General features: G+C 34.4%; 2 protein-coding genes across 3 annotated transcripts; both read left to right on the top strand.

Annotated features, from left to right (window-relative positions):
• Positions 1 to 5,040: 5,040 nt before the first annotated feature.
• Positions 5,041 to 10,317, top strand: LOC108994156 (importin subunit alpha-like). 2 transcript variants are annotated; one of them, XM_018969266.2, is made up of 11 exons: positions 5,041 to 5,344; positions 5,813 to 5,912; positions 6,005 to 6,096; positions 6,202 to 6,333; positions 6,474 to 6,659; positions 6,761 to 6,924; positions 7,038 to 7,116; positions 7,815 to 7,943; positions 8,181 to 8,308; positions 8,396 to 8,767; positions 9,826 to 10,310. In XM_018969266.2, the coding sequence occupies exons 1-10, from the start codon at positions 5,132 to 5,134 to the stop codon at positions 8,763 to 8,765; spliced, it is 1,593 nt and encodes a 530-aa protein (XP_018824811.1). In that variant the 5' UTR covers positions 5,041 to 5,131; the 3' UTR covers positions 8,766 to 8,767; positions 9,826 to 10,310. The 2 variants fall into 2 exon arrangements, with proteins under 2 accessions (XP_018824811.1, XP_018824812.1); XM_018969267.2 differs by having other exon boundaries at positions 5,042 to 5,344; positions 5,816 to 5,912; positions 9,826 to 10,317.
• Positions 10,318 to 13,377: 3,060 nt separating this feature from the next.
• Positions 13,378 to 15,725, top strand: LOC108994157. The gene is made up of 3 exons (XM_018969269.2): positions 13,378 to 13,993; positions 14,152 to 14,529; positions 15,127 to 15,725. Exons 1-3 carry the CDS (start codon positions 13,585 to 13,587, stop codon positions 15,489 to 15,491), a joined length of 1,152 nt encoding a protein of 383 aa, XP_018824814.1. The 5' UTR covers positions 13,378 to 13,584; the 3' UTR covers positions 15,492 to 15,725.
• The last annotated feature ends 230 nt before the right edge of the window (positions 15,726 to 15,955 follow it).

Raw genomic sequence — 15,955 nt, 5'->3', positions numbered from 1 at the left:
AAGATCATACCCTGGTGCCAGTTTAATGTACTTCAAGATCCTAAAGGCTGCTTGCATACGTGGAACTCTAGGAGAATCAAGGAACTGACTCAAATAATATGCTAGATATATAATGTATGGTCTTGAATTAGTGAGACGGAATAAACTACCAATAAGTCTTTTCTAACAAAAAACATCTTCAAGAAGTTCACCATTATTCTTTGATAACTTGTTGTTAGAGTCCATTGGGAAATTAACATGTTTACAACCCAACAAGCCAGCATTTGAAATTATTTCTAAAGCATACTTACGCTAACATAAGGAAATGTCTTTTTTAGATCGAGCAATCACCATGCCCAAAAAATACTTAACAGGACCTAAGTCCTTTAACTTGAAATGTGCATTCAAAGAGGATTTAATGGACTGTACAGTATCCAAATCATTGCTGGCTCATGGTATGTTATCAACATACACCAATAATGCAACAAAAGAATCATCTTTATTTCTTGTAAACAGAGAATAATCTGACTTAGATTGATTAAAACCCAAGTTCAGCAAAGCTATAGTGAATTTTGAGTTCCACTGTCAAGAAGTCTGCTTCAAGCCATTCAAAGATTTTTGCAATTTGTAAACTTTTGTGTCCCCTTCTTTAGATACTCAGGATGTGGTTTCATGTATACTGTTTCTTCCAAATCTCCATATAAAAAAGCATTGTTAACATCTAAATGTATCAAATGCCAATCATGAATGGCTACTAAGGATAAAGAACAGTGAACTGTTACCATTTTTGCAACAAAAGAGAAGGTTTCTAGATAGTCCAGGCCTTCCCTTTGAGTATAACTCTTGGCAACTAATCTAACTTTATGTCTCTCAATAGATCCATCAGCATTAAACTGTGTCTTATACACTCATTTGCAACCAATTGAGATTTTGTTGGGTGGTAGGTCAATAAGAATCCATGAATTATTTGATTCTAAGGCAAGTAATTCAGTACATATAGTATCTCTCTAATGAGAGTGCATAACAACTTGATGGTAGTACTTGGGTTCTATATTAGATGAGATAGAAACATTGAAGGCACAATGAGAAAGAGATAAACTTTTGTAAGACAGGAAATCAGAAATGTTGTATTTATTACTTAATTGTATAGATGTTGAGCCTGTAGAAGATGTGGCAGAAGTAGAGGCTGCTAGATTGCAATGGTAATGTTGGAAGTAACCAGGAGTTTTCTACTGTCTTGTGGACTTTCGAAGAGGAGGAAAGTGATTGATATCTTGAAGGGAAGAAACATTTGGATTTGATGAAGCAGATGAAGAATTCGAGGGAGGATTTTGAGACATGGAAGAAGGATTATCTGTAGGAGATTTAGGAGGGGAATCTGGAATAGGATTAGGCAATATAAAACCATATGGCAAAGAAGAATGAAATTTAGTAGTATGATTTAAAATGGTAATATGGTTTCATGAAATATAACATCTCGAGATACAAAAATAAATTTAGAATCAAGATTAAATAATTTGTATCCCTTTGTTCCAAAAGAATAACCTACAAAGACACATTTTCTTGCTCGAGGTGAGAATTTTGATCTGTTTTGTGTTAAAGTGGAGGCATAACACAAATAGCTAAAGACATTTAAATGACTATATGAAGGAATATTTCCATAAAGAATCTGATGTGGTGATCTATCACTTAGAATGTGAGAAAGAATGAGATTGATTATGTGAGCTATTGTTAAAACACATTCACCCCAAAATTTCAAAGGAATATTGGATTGGAATCTTAAAGTCTTTGCTACATTGAGAAGGTGTTGATGTTTCTCTCAACAATTGAGTTTTGTTAAGGGTTTCAACACGAGAAGTTTGATGTATAATACCATTAGATCATGAAAAAAAAATTCTTCATATTGAATTCTAAACCATTGTTAGTCCTTGCATATTGTATTTTTGTTGGAAATTGTGTAAGGATTAGATTTTAAAATCCTATAAGGATGTATTTCAATTCAGATTTGGATTTCAATAGATACACCTAAGTTGATCTTGAGTGATCATCAACAATGGTTAGGATATACTTAAAACCATCATGAGTAGACATTGAAAAAGGACCCCATATATCACAATAAACCAAATGAAAGGAAGAAGTGAATTTATATGAATGATTTGGAAATGATAGACGTTTCTGTTTTTCCAAAGGGCATACAGTACAATGATTATCATGTACAACTTTATTTTGAAGAAAAATGTTTGAAATGTATTTAACAAGAACATGTAACCTAGATGATGATGGATGACCTAACCAATTATGCCAAAGTCTAGAATTCAAATCAGATACAGAATTGACACTTGGAAATACAAAGGGGTTACTGACTGCACTCACTAAAGGTTGTTGCAGAACATATAATCCAGTTGCTCTCCTACCCTTCCTAATCATCTTCCATGGGGTAAGACCCTGAATATAACAAATATCAAGCATGAAAAATAAAACAATAATTTTGATTAGAAGTTAGCTTAGTAACCGAAAGAAGATTATACGAGAAACTTAGTACACAAAATACATCCTTTAGAACTAAACTGTCATATAATTGTATAGTCCCAAGATGCATGACTGTAACATTTTTTCCATTTGGAAGTTTAACAAATGTGTTTAGGATTCATGTGATTGTGGTAAACAATTTGACTGAGTATAATATGGTTTGTGGCATCTGTATCTATGATCCAAGTGCTCGAGACAGAATATGGAGATTCAATTCTATTGGATGAGAAATTTGAAAGAATGTTGTTGTATTATCATGGTAATAAAAATTAATTTTACCTAAAAAAGTAGGTAAAATATTTGGACTAGAGACATTGGTTTTTTTATGAATGGCATTTTGTGCATCAGATGGTTGTGGGCGGATCAAAGTAATTAATTGCTGGTACTCTTCTTGAGAAGAGCATAGAATTATGAACCTCAAGGGATTGATTTTCTTATGAAACTCTTCCCTTTTGCTTGAAATTTGGAGGGTATCCATGCAATTTATAGCACTTATCTACTGTGTGATTTGTCATACCATAGTGAGTGCATAAAATTCTTTCCTTTCTATATTGCTGCCTTCCAAGTTTTGACCTTGAATTCTTAGGACTTTGTCTTGAATTTTCAACCTTTTTGTTCATAAAAGCCACTGTTTCTACCCCTAGTTATAATAATAGATCCAACTTCTCTTTGTTTCTCTTCTTGAATCACCAAAGAAAAAACTTTAGTACTTGGTGGTAACGGATCTATCAATAAAATTTGCCATCAGATATGAGAAAATTCCTCATTTAATCCCATAAGAAACATGATGATATGTTTACGCTGCTGATACTCCAAAAACATGCGTGCAACACCACAACTACAATTTCTATGTGTTCCATATGTGCAATTAGGTATTTGATTATAGTTCAACAACTCATCCCACAAACACTTGAATTTTCGATAGTAAATACTCACTGTGGTTTGATCTTGAGTCAAGAAAGAAAGCTATTTCTACAAATGGAAGATTCTTGGTCCATTTCCTTGGCAAAACTGATTTTGCAAGTCTTCCCACATCTCTCTTGTTGTTTTTGCATAAATGATGGTTTCTCCAATATCCTTAAACACCGAATTCAAGATCCATGAAAGTACCATACTATTACAACGTTTCCATACATAAAAAAAAAAGTGTGTTCATTGATGAACCCCATCTTATTCTTAGATTTCAAAGCCATCTCCATTGATCTACACCAACTGTGATAATTGTCTCTTGTAAGCACCTTGGACACAAGTACAAATCCAAGCGAATCTCCATTTTGTAATTGAAATGGACTTGAATCTTCGACATTCAATGAAACAGAGGTTGTGGAAGCCATTTTGTAGCGGACAATAGAAACGAAACCCTAAGGTATTAGCTCTGATACCATGAAACAATTTAGGCAAATCTTAAAAAGTGAAGAAAGGAATATGTGATTCTCTTGTATTTGAACTGAACCTTCACAGAGATGTATGTACAATATTTATACACAAAACGAATAAAGTGAAGGTATAAATAGTAACTAACTGGTAACTAAGTAATAACTAGTTCTTTAACTAGTTCTCTACTAGTTATAATGCTAACTCAACTTATATTAAAATTTACAATTTTATCCATGATAAAGCTTAATATTATGCACGTCAACACTCATAGAATTATGACATTGTAGTTGATATCCATGGTAGACAATAAATGTCAACATTAATATAAAGAAAACTCTTTAAACTATATTATCATTCTACTATTATCTTACTATAACAAGATGATATTGTCCATCAATTATTGATTTTTTAAAATAAGAAATGATTAAAATGTAATGAGATGAGATGGTCTGTGAAAACAAACCAGGCTTAGGGGATGTTTAGAAGTAGTTTTCATCTGATCTGATCTCATCTCATTCAATCTAATTTCCTTTCCAAACATTACTACAAACACTTATAAACTAATCATTACAATTTTTTCAAACTAATTATTACAACTTTCACAAACTTTCAAAAACCTCATCTCCCTCTCCAAGCATCCCTTAGTCTTATTTTTATTTTCGTAACTTTGGTTTTAGTATTTTCTTTCATTTTTATTTTTGCATATTTTTAATTTTTAATTTTTGTATTTTGGCATTTATAATGTATGCTATTTTGTTCCATATTTAGAAAAATATATTAGGGTTTTAACTTTTTACATGCTAGCATTGTATGTGTTAGTCCATATCAGTAAAATAAAAAAATAAGTATCACTCTGACCTAGAATGTTAAACGTTTTTTTAGGTCTATTGCCATTCCCAATCTCAATTTTAAATTTTGTTTTCCTTGTAAGTTTCAACTTTCAAGGCTTTGACCCAAAATTGAAAGAACAAAAAAGCTTCATGAATCATACCGTTAGAAAAAAAGATCAGTCAGGTGCGGAGACCCCCAATCTTTCAAATTCGAATTAGTGGCGGTTCCGTAAATAACGTGCAAATCCAGTCCCAGTTTCGCACAGGCTTACTGCCCTCCGCTCTGGATCCCATTTGAATTAAAATGATAAAATCCCTCGCACCCTCCCTCTCCTTCCACTTTTTCATCGCCTCTTCTTCGTTTTTCTCAGTTCAACCTAATCTCCTATTCTATCAGTACAGAGAGCTAAGGAGCCATGTCTCTGAGGCCGAGTGCGAGGACCGATGTCCGCCGGAACCGGTACAAGGTGGCCGTGGACGCGGAGGAAGGTCGTCGTCGGAGGGAGGACACCATGGTCGAGATTCGAAAGAACCGAAGAGAAGAGAGTTTGCAGAAGAAGCGTCGAGAAGGACTCGCGACCCAGCAAATGCCTTCCTCTCTCACTACGACTCCCACCTCCGAAAATGAGGTATTCACATCTCTTTTTTTTTTTTTTTTTATGGTTATGAATATAAGTGAAGGCATTTTGTCGATTTCGTGCGATTTTATTATCTTATTTCAATTTTGTTTGTTGACTTTCTGTTGAATTGCGTGCATCTCCGGCCGATGTTAGGTGTTTCTTGTGGAGATACCGTCTTAACCCAAAACCTTGAGGCTTATGCGTTTTGGTTCAATTGTTTTATTAACCACCTAAGTTTGATGCTTCTATTCGATGCGGGATATTTCTTCACGCCTACATCTCAATAACATTGAAACTGAAGCCACGAATGCTTAAGTCTGAATTGATTCTTTAAAATCGAAACGATTTGTTACCTAAATAACGGCAAATAACAGCACCTATAGTTTTTTTTTTTTTTTTTTTTAATTTTTTAATTTTTAATTTTTTTAAAGTATTTCAAACTAAAGGAGCCAATGTGTTGGGTTTGTTAATTTAAAGCAGTTAGAAACTCTACAAGCGATGGTTACTGGTGTTTGGTCAGAGGACAAGAACTTGCAGCTTGAGGCAACCACTCATTTTCGAAAGCTGCTGTCAATTGGTAAAATTTTTGACGTTGCAATTGCCCCTCCAGTTATGTGGTTCGGAGGTTTTATTAGTCGGTTGCTTCTCTTACTTTGAATGTTTCATCAGAACGCAGTCCACCAATTAACGAAGTTATTCAATCTGGTGTTGTTCCCCGCTTTGTTGAGTTCCTTGGGAGAGATGAGTTCTCACAGCTTCAGGTTTATTATGTCATGTTATTTGTTTTAGCAGTAAGGTCATTTCTGTTAAATATGTCATTTCAAATTTGTTAATTTTCTTCTTCGATGGTCCTTTGTATTCTATAGTTTGAGGCAGCTTGGGCCCTCACAAACATTGCTTCCGGTACTTCGGAAAACACCAGGGTTGTAATTGATCATGGAGCCATTCCAATATTCATCAAACTTCTAGGATCCCCAAGTGATGATGTTCGCGAACAGGTGTATATTTCAAATTGGCATTATGTTTGTATTTGTTTTACTTTATTTTGGTTTTTATTTTTAAAAAGCTTTTCTATGCTAACTCATTATGTCTGAATTAGATATCATTTGGTGGCTGATAATTCCCCTTTGGGTTGTAGGCTGTTTGGGCGTTAGGAAATGTGGCTGGTGATTCACCTAAATGCCGTGATCTTGTCCTTAGTCATGGGGTCTTAATGCCCTTGTTGGCACAATTTAATGATCTTGCAAAACTTTCTATGTTGAGAAATGCGACATGGACGTTATCAAACTTCTGTCGGGGCAAGCCACCGCCTTCATTTGACCAGGTTGTTCACTTAAGCTGAGCCATTAGTGTGTATGCATCTTTCTTTTCCTTTTATTTGTCAGAATATTTGGTCTTGATGTGCTTTTGAATCTCAATGTGCAGACAAAGCCTGCTATCCCAGCTCTAGAACGTCTTATACATTCAAATGATGAAGAAGTCCTCACTGATGCGTGCTGGGCACTATCGTATCTTTCAGATGGCACCAATGATAAAATCCAAGCAGTTATTGATGCTGGTGTCTGCTCCCGACTCATTGAACTACTACTGTGAGTGTTGGACTTTATTTGACTGGTTGAATTAATTTTCGATTTTTGGAGTTGGAATCCTGTTTTATTTTTTCTTATAGATTTGTAATGCTTTGAAAATCCTCTTTGTTTAGTCATCCCTCTCCAACAGTCCTCATTCCTGCCCTTCGCACAGTTGGAAATATTGTCACTGGAGATGATATGCAAACTCAGGTATGCGCTACTAAAATTTTCCATCCTTTTCTTTAATCATCTCTCTTTCAAATCTTATTTGATTATTCTGTGCTCTTGATTTATAATTGTATGAGATCCATCACTAGTAAATGAGGTAACTAGTTGCATTAACGTTATATCAATCTGCATATTGTTGCAGGCCAATAGATCTGTAAAACACTGATGTTTTACTGACTTTTGTGAAAAAATTAAAGTGAGTCAAACTTATACATAATAGTATATTTTATCTTGGGTTATCAGATATCATCAGAATTACTGGACATGTTCTTTAAAACTGTTGTTTATAGCTGTCTGTGTTTCCTTCTGTAGAGAAATATGCTCGAGCACATTCCCCCCCCTATCTTTCCCAAGGTGGGAGCATATACTCGGCACAGCACTTTTGTGTTAATTGGATCTCTCACTTCTTTTTAGTGGTAATTTACACATACACCCAAGGGATCTTGAACTCACAATTGCTTTGACTTACCATTGGGAGAAAGATTGTTACAGCTACAATTATTTGGGTCTAGTGAAAGAGGTGTTGTACTGCCATTGTTTTTGTTGGGAATGTAATTATATCAGCATGAATAACCAGTTGGGGCGTTATTCATTTTAGGAAATATGTTGTCTTTGGAATTTTGGAAATTCCATTCATTGCATCCTGAGCAGGTATTAAATAAATCAACCTTTTCCTTCAGTGTATAATAAATCATCAAGCTCTTCCTCGCCTTCTGAACCTGTTGACGCAAAATTATAAGAAGAGCATCAAGAAGGAAGCTTGCTGGACCATCTCAAACATCACAGCTGGAAACATAAATCAGATACAGGTGAGCAAGTAAATTCATCTGTGACAAATGCATAAACTAATTAGAGTGTTGTCTTGTTATTGTTGATATCCTTATTTTGTTTGATAATCAATTGATAATTTTATTATGAATATAGGCATAAGGATTCAAAAGAAGGATATGATAATAATCTTAATATTACAGTGGTGACAATTTTTCTTTTTAATCTGTTGCAATTTGCAAATTTGGTTTTGAGGCAAGGTTTTAAACTACTTGCAGGCTGTAATTGAGGCTGGTATCATTGGCCCCCTACTCCAACTACTTCAGAATGCAGAGTTTGAGATCAAGAAAGAAGCTGCGTGGGCACTTTCAAATGCTACATCGGGTGGCGCCCATGATCAAATCAAGTATTATTTCTTTCCCCGCCATCCTTTTTGGTTCCGTTTAAATGGTTGTATGAGATTTGAGTGTTTGATTATATTTATATCTGGTAGGTACTTTGTGAACCAGGGGTGCATTAAGCCATTGTGTGATCTCCTGATTTGTCCAGACCCAAGGATTGTCACAGTTTGCTTGGAAGCACTTGAGAACATTCTAAAGGTTGGGGAAGCAGAGAAGAATGTGAACAACACAGATGGAAACTTGTATGCTCAATTGATTGATGACGCTGATGGGTTAGATAAGATTGAAAACCTGCAGACTCATGACAATAATGAAATATATGAGAAGGCAGTAAAGATTCTTGAGACATATTGGACTGGGGATGATGATGAGCCTTTGCCCCCAGGTGATTCTGCCCAATCTGGCTTCGGGTTTGGAGTGAATGAACTTTCTGTTCCTTCTGGCGGATTTAACTTCTCTTGAAGGTATGCACCCTTAACATCTCAACTACTATTGTGCTACACATTCAGCAGATGACTGAAGTAACATGCCTTGCACATAGGATACTTACTTTAAGGGTTCGGATGTGTGGTCTTCACCTGTAGTTTTGGTTGTATTTTGGCCCAAATTGCTTTTGTGTGTACAGTATTTTGTTCAACCTATCGCTGGAACTGGAGCAAGGGATGCCTTCAAAATTATACTACATGGACATGAGTAACATGTGATAAGATGATTGCCAAACACATACTATCGCCACTAATTTTAATGAAGAGGACCTTGTGTTTTCTAGGGTAATGCAAAAGCGGTATGTTAGTGTAATTACTACAATGTGCAGTAAAACACAAGAAGTAGAAACAATTTCTGGTTGTAGTCAGGACAGTGTAGCTGATTGCAGCAGTTGGCCAGTTAGGTTGAGTCAGTTTCTGTTAGAAATAAGCCATTTAGGTAGGTTTTACTGGACAGGATGAAGATACCCGGAAATCATCTGATTGGAAATTGGTTGGCATCTGTCAGTTTCTTATGACTTGCAGGTGTTTTTTTCCCGAGCTGGAGGATTTTTGTGGGTAAAAAGAGAAAATGTATTCAGATGGAATTTGGGGAAAATATCACTAAATATCAGATGTGCATTTAGACCTTTGTTTTCCTGGTCTCCCAAAAATTGTGTTTTGGAATATGGGTTAGATGGTATTTGTGTCAGGCTACAAAGAGCTAAACCTTTAGGTCTATATGGTCCAAACTGGGCTATATTGACATAAGAGCCCAAGTGGGTCGAACACAAATCGAAATTCTGGCCCAACTCACCACCAAACATAAACTGATTTACAGTGATCAGTTTCGGCTTGGTTTCTACCATGAGATGAATTAGGTTCAATGTCCGGATTCTGACTGTCGCAACCCGGTGAACATCGATTGTGTCTGTGCTCATTCCTACTGCCAGAAGTTTTAAAACTGAATCTATTTTTTTCTTATAGTGAGCTATTATTAATTGTTAGTTCATTGATATCATATGTCATGACTCTTTGCAATTGCTGAAAATCTGCAGGGCTGGCTGGGCGTTGAATGGATCCTGCAGTCATGGTACGTGACATCAAATATTTTTGGATGTTGGGTGGTGACTAGGATATCTACTTGCCCGTGGACCTATCACCTATTGATGCCATGGTTCAGACTAAGATATGCATGAACTCTGAGAATTCAAGCAATCGCAGGAGGAAACCAACTAATCAATATAGCCATTCCCTTTCTTAATCAGAGAAATATCAGAAAGAAAACAAAGATATTTATTTCTTTATTATTACCTTTTTTACTTCTTTTTCAGGCCCTATTTTGATGATGATGGGTTTTTTTCTTTTCATTCCGGGAAGAAAGATTTCTTCGTGGATACTTTTTTTTTTTTTTAGCATGAGCGAATTTTTTTGTTCGCTGCATTACTTTCAGAAGCTAAACTTCATGTTTTGTTATGTCATTTACACTTAAGACTTTAATTACCTTAGGATATTTAATGTCACGAATGTCTTTCCGTTTTCATTCTCCATTCTCTGCTGTCGAGTGTAGAGTTTTGTTTCATCTGAATCTTAGAACTCGAGGATTGAGATTTGAGATCGTATCGTGAGGAAACACACATCAAGATACGCCACATTGCTATACTCCCTACCTCATAATCTCAATCAAAGCTACAATTTTTGTCATTGTCTTGTAATTAGGGTCTTTGGGCAAAAATAAATCACAGAAGGACAGCTTTCAAAGAATTTACGGGGTAGAGAGAAAGAGGCGTTGGACTGGGTCCCACGATCCCATCTACAAGTGGATCTCTTTTGAGTTTTTCAAATTCTCCTTCCCTCCTTAAGGCACCATGCCATTATCCATTGTACTGGTAGGGGACCTTAATGGGTGTTTTCCAATTTTACTAAGGTGAACATATGACTGAAATATACATCATATACAAGAACATTTTAGTTGGTGTAAATGAATTAACAGGGGAGCCTGCGAAAATTGAACTTATAAATGTAAAAAGATAAATGTTTTAGTCATAAAATATATTTAACAAAAGTAAATTCACAAATTTTTTATACAGTACTTAGGCCCGGTTTGGATTAAGAAATCATCTCATTTTATTTAATCATTATAATATTTTCAAATTTACACATAAAATATAATAAACAATTCAACATTATCAAATTCCAAAACAATAATAATATTCTAATAATATTTTTGTAAATTTATTTTTATAATTTTTTGTTGTGACTGCAGTAGTATTTCTTATAAAGTTTATAAGAAGTGAGAACAACATGGTACCCAAGGGAATGAACTTGCTGTTCCTTCCTTCGCGGTACGCTCCTACTTCTGAATATGGTTTGCGATTGCGTGTTGATGTAGAGGTGGCAGGCAGGGTTCTGTTCCGAGAAATGGAATTAATTGGAACTCAACCCGTACTTTTGGTCGTGATTTATACCAATTATTTTTCATGTATTGTCCGCATGCTCTTAATTACACATACTTCAAACGCAACTGTTTGGAGATTCCATTCACTGTACGCAAGTATGTGTTTGAACGAACATTGGTACTTTATTGGAGTAATAATGGAACTTCTGCAAAATGGATGTACATTGTAATTATTTTATCCAAATATTTCCTAATAATAAATAATTTTGCATATTATAAACTCATCTTATTCGTATTTTACTATAATGAGTTAACATTATTCATCAAATCTTTAATTTGTTTAAAAAAAAAATTAAAAGAAGATTAAGGATGATGAAAAAGTAGGATAAAAATAGAATTCATTGTATGGTTATATCATTTCTCTTTTATAAATTATAATTACGAATGACATAAACACTTTCGTGTGAATTTTATCTGTATTTCATACTGAATTCCACTTTGCTCGTAGTAGTTGTAAAGGCTACAAATCTTGTCTGTCTAGTGTCTAGTCCAAGTTACAGAAAGCATTTTTCGTAAAAAATAACAGTAGAGACTGGTTGGGTTGTTTGGTAAGTGGGTCTGATCTTATCACATCTTATTTTATAATTTATAATTTTATTTTTAAATATTATTAAAATATTAATATTAATATTTTTTAATTTTTAACTTTTAATTTTTTCATATAATCATTATAATTTTTTTAAATTTTCAAATAAAATATAAAAAACAATAGTAATTTTTTAAATTTCAAAATAAAAATAATATTAAAAAATATTTATCAAATAATATTTTTACTTTATAATATTTTTATTTGATTTTTTTAATCTCATTTCTCAAAACCCAATATCTCAACTCAAATAATGACACTACTATTCACATAATTATCATTTCATCTTATTTTCTAAACTAAATCTCCAAGTCATAGGTTTTTTTGAGAAGTGATACATTTAGAGCACTCTTATTAGATTAGCTAAAGTTAAAGGACAGTTTTAATGAGTATAAGAGAAATTTAACTTTTGACTATTCCATTCATATAACTCTCCACATTAGAATAACTATTTTTTCATTATATAATAATAAAATAATATAAGATGAATTTGGTTTTGGTTATTCACATTAAATCTCCACATTAGATTATACATTTATTCATTATATGGTAATGAATAACTACTAATTTCAAAAGTATTTAATTTTTTTAATTATTAATTTATTTAATTTTATCATATTTTACTATTCTACTTATTATATATTAATTAATAATCATGTTCTTATTAAATTAATATATCACTAAATCAAATTAATATATTAATTGTGATAAAATATGTGATATAAAGAAAGGGAGAGAGAAATAATTAATAAAATATATATTTGATATATGTACAGTAAGCTTCAAATTTGGCAAAATTTTTTAAAGTCACTGTAGCTAAATTTCAAATATTTAGAATTTGACTAATCCAGTGTGAACATATTTTACTCTTTAATAACTAAATACTCATTAGATTTAACTTTTAACTAATCCAATGAGAGTGCTCTAATTATAAAGAGATTTTACAAAAATAAATCTATAAAGAGATCATATAAAAATAAATTTATAAATTAACATAACTTCATAAGAGATGTTAGATCTATTTTATAATAAAAATAATTTTACAATCTAAAGTATCATATAAAATCATGTCTATTTATAGATTTAATTTTTTAGTAATCTAAAAATCCGCCTCAACTCATCTTATCTCATCATTATAATTTTATCAAATTTTCATATAAAATATAATAAATAATTTAATTTTTATTTTATTATTTATAAGTTATCTCAACCTATTACCGAATCCAAATCACTCCTAAATGTCCTAAGAAGACGCCATTTCGTCACTGCTGCATCACTCTCAGTCAAAGTAGAAGGTAGATTCTCATACAGAGTCCTGCCAAATTGGACTGTATTGGAATCAAGTGAATTGGTAAAATTGCAGTAGCTCTTTTAAATTCTGGGTGGACGTTTGTGCAAGTGATTGGAAGAAGACATGTAACGATACGTTTCCAAACTACTGCAACTTCTACTTTTAACATAGGAGATGTTCTGTATTTTATCAACTTTACCACGTGGGTACTTCCGTAAATACGAATCCGATCCAGGAATCCTTCTCAAGTACACGAAAGAGCCACGAAGCAGCTCTTTCCAGACCGGCCAACCCGTGAATAGAACTGTACTCTATTGGGGCTGCAAAATCATGAGTCTTTTTGTCTGTGTGTAAGTCCCTTCAAGTTTCCGTGCAACAGTGGAATCAAGAACAAGAACCAAACTGTTCATATACAGGCTCTTGAAATCCACGACTTGGTCACCATTTTTTCCTACAATTCTAGAGTTTCAGAGAAAGAGATAATGAAAAGCGGGCTATATTGCTGTGATGAAGAAGACGAGAATGAGGTATCCAGAACGGTTCATTGTTGGTGGCGTTCGGCTGCCAAGTTTGATGAATGTCTTAAGCTCAAGCTCGACCTCCCAAACATTTCAAGCCTAACTCCTAGGCTTAAAGTGCTAAGGGAGATGGAAAGGTTGGCTTTGATTGCACCAGAAGGGCTGAACGAGCTTCGGCACAAGCTGCTCACGTATCGTTCCGGTGACTTTTGGGTGCCGACGGGAGGGATCAAGAAGGAGGAGATGGAGATTCCCCAAGCCAATACGATTCTCTTGTTGGGTTTTACTGGTTCTGGCAAAAGCTCGCTTGTGAACCTTATGTACAGTGTTCTTGGGCGTTCTGGCCTCATACCCTTTACTCAAACGTCACAGGGTAAGCAACATTTGTACAAGCTCTAACTTAACCCTATAACTGCATTTTTGTGTCAACGGTTTACCCTGTAGAATTGAATTTTTCTAATTCAGAGAACGGACAGTGGTAAAAGGCTAAAATAAAGCTGTATTGAAGTATTGTCCTGTTTTCTGTTGCAGGAAGTTCTTCCAAGTACTCCACTCTGTTAATGGAAGAGCATAATGTGCTGAGGTCTATGCAGAGTGGGTTTTGTGTCTATGATTCGAGGGGCTTTGATTATGATCAATTGTACGAGAATCTTGAAGAATTGTCCAGTTGGATGACTGAAGGCGTCCATCATAATCAGCTATGCTTAAGGTTGGGAGATGATGCATTGACCGAAGAGGACATTGAAAATTTAACCTCGAAATCATCTGCAAAATTTGTGAAGAGAAGAGTGAACTATGCAATGGTGGTGGCTAACATAGCAGAGATCTATAAAGCTGCAAAAGCAGCTGATTTCAAGCCACTGAAGGCCATCAGAGAACTCTTCTGCTGTCCTGTTTTAAGAAAATCCAGTAAGCAGCCTTCTATGACTTAAAAAAAAAAAAATCATTTCAAGTACCTTGCAACGAAGCAAGATTACTGACCTCCTACAATGGTTCCCATTTGATTGAACATCATAACAATTTTTATGTTGAATCACAGAAATAAGTTGCACAGTAAGCATTGTCCGTAGTTCTATTCAAAAGAGCACAACAGGAGAGCGAGTCAGTAAAACATAATTATCTTACTGATTTAGTGAAGTTTGCTCTCTGTTTGTCAATCCAACTTTCAGCTTGCATTACAGATATCTGTCACACCACCGTAACGTTTGATTCACTAAAATCTTTACAGATTTTATTTCTTGTTCAATCTATATTCTCAATCGTGACTAAATTGTATGCATTCCGTTCTCCTACATGAAGAGGATTGTGACCCTATAATCAATGATTTTTGCCTATGAAATTTAATTCATAATCAAAAATCATTTTTCTATTGCTTAAGAACTTCTGTTTTAAGTGCTTAATTACTCTTTTAGGGGACATAAATTTTGGAAGTATGCCATGTGCGACAGTCACGAGTAGATTCACATAGCAGTAACATAAACCATGTGGGTTTGATTGTGGCTGCAGATGAGAACCCTCTCTTGATCTTGACACATGGTGACATGTTATCAACCGAGGAGAGAATCGAGGGCCGCCTGAAGATATGCGAATGGCTAGGTATATCGGAGACCACTGGGGTGTATGACATTGTGTGTCTCACACAGTATGGATATCTAGCAGAAGAATCAGACCCTGTCACGGCCTATGCCTTATCTGAAGCTGTTTATAGAGCATTACTTATATCAGATAGGGGACACTGTCCAAAGAAAAATACCTGGGACTGGGCAGTGCTCATATTGTCGTGGATAATGTGCTTCTTTGGTACTTTCTTCGCTTTCCTTGCCAATCTTTGCACCAAACTTGGGCAGAGGGATAAATTGAAGTACTTGTGAAGGATTATGGTAGCTGGAGATTCTGTTGCGATTTGGTGTTAGAGGACTAGCTGAGTTTTGAGATTGGCTAGCACGATGACTTGATGCATATGTAAATATAATATTGAAATACAATATGTGAGTCTGGTTTACCTTCTGTCTGACAACAGAGTCAATGTATTCATATTGCTTGTAATGAATAAACCATTGTATTTGAATAAAAATGGTGAGGCTGTTTCTGCCAATTTTTATTAATACTCTCTCTCTCTCTCTGTGATTAAAAGAAAAATTAATTAACGGCTATATTAACTGCTGCGTTTAATTTTTATGTTCTTTTAATCTTAGACTAACTCTATAGGCTACTGGTAGAATAAAAATGATTTATTCTAAATGTCAGGAGTCTAGAGATTGTCAAACACCGATGAACACATTGATAATATCAAAATGATAATTAGGTTAGCGGTCTGTGTATAAGGAGAGAATAT

Source organism: Juglans regia, chromosome 11 (genome assembly GCF_001411555.2).
Source record: "Juglans regia cultivar Chandler chromosome 11, Walnut 2.0, whole genome shotgun sequence".
In the NCBI taxonomy this organism is placed as follows: Eukaryota; Viridiplantae; Streptophyta; class Magnoliopsida; order Fagales; family Juglandaceae; genus Juglans; species Juglans regia.
The sequence above is the reverse complement of the archived record's forward strand: the minus strand, read 5'-3'. Positions and strand labels throughout refer to the sequence as shown.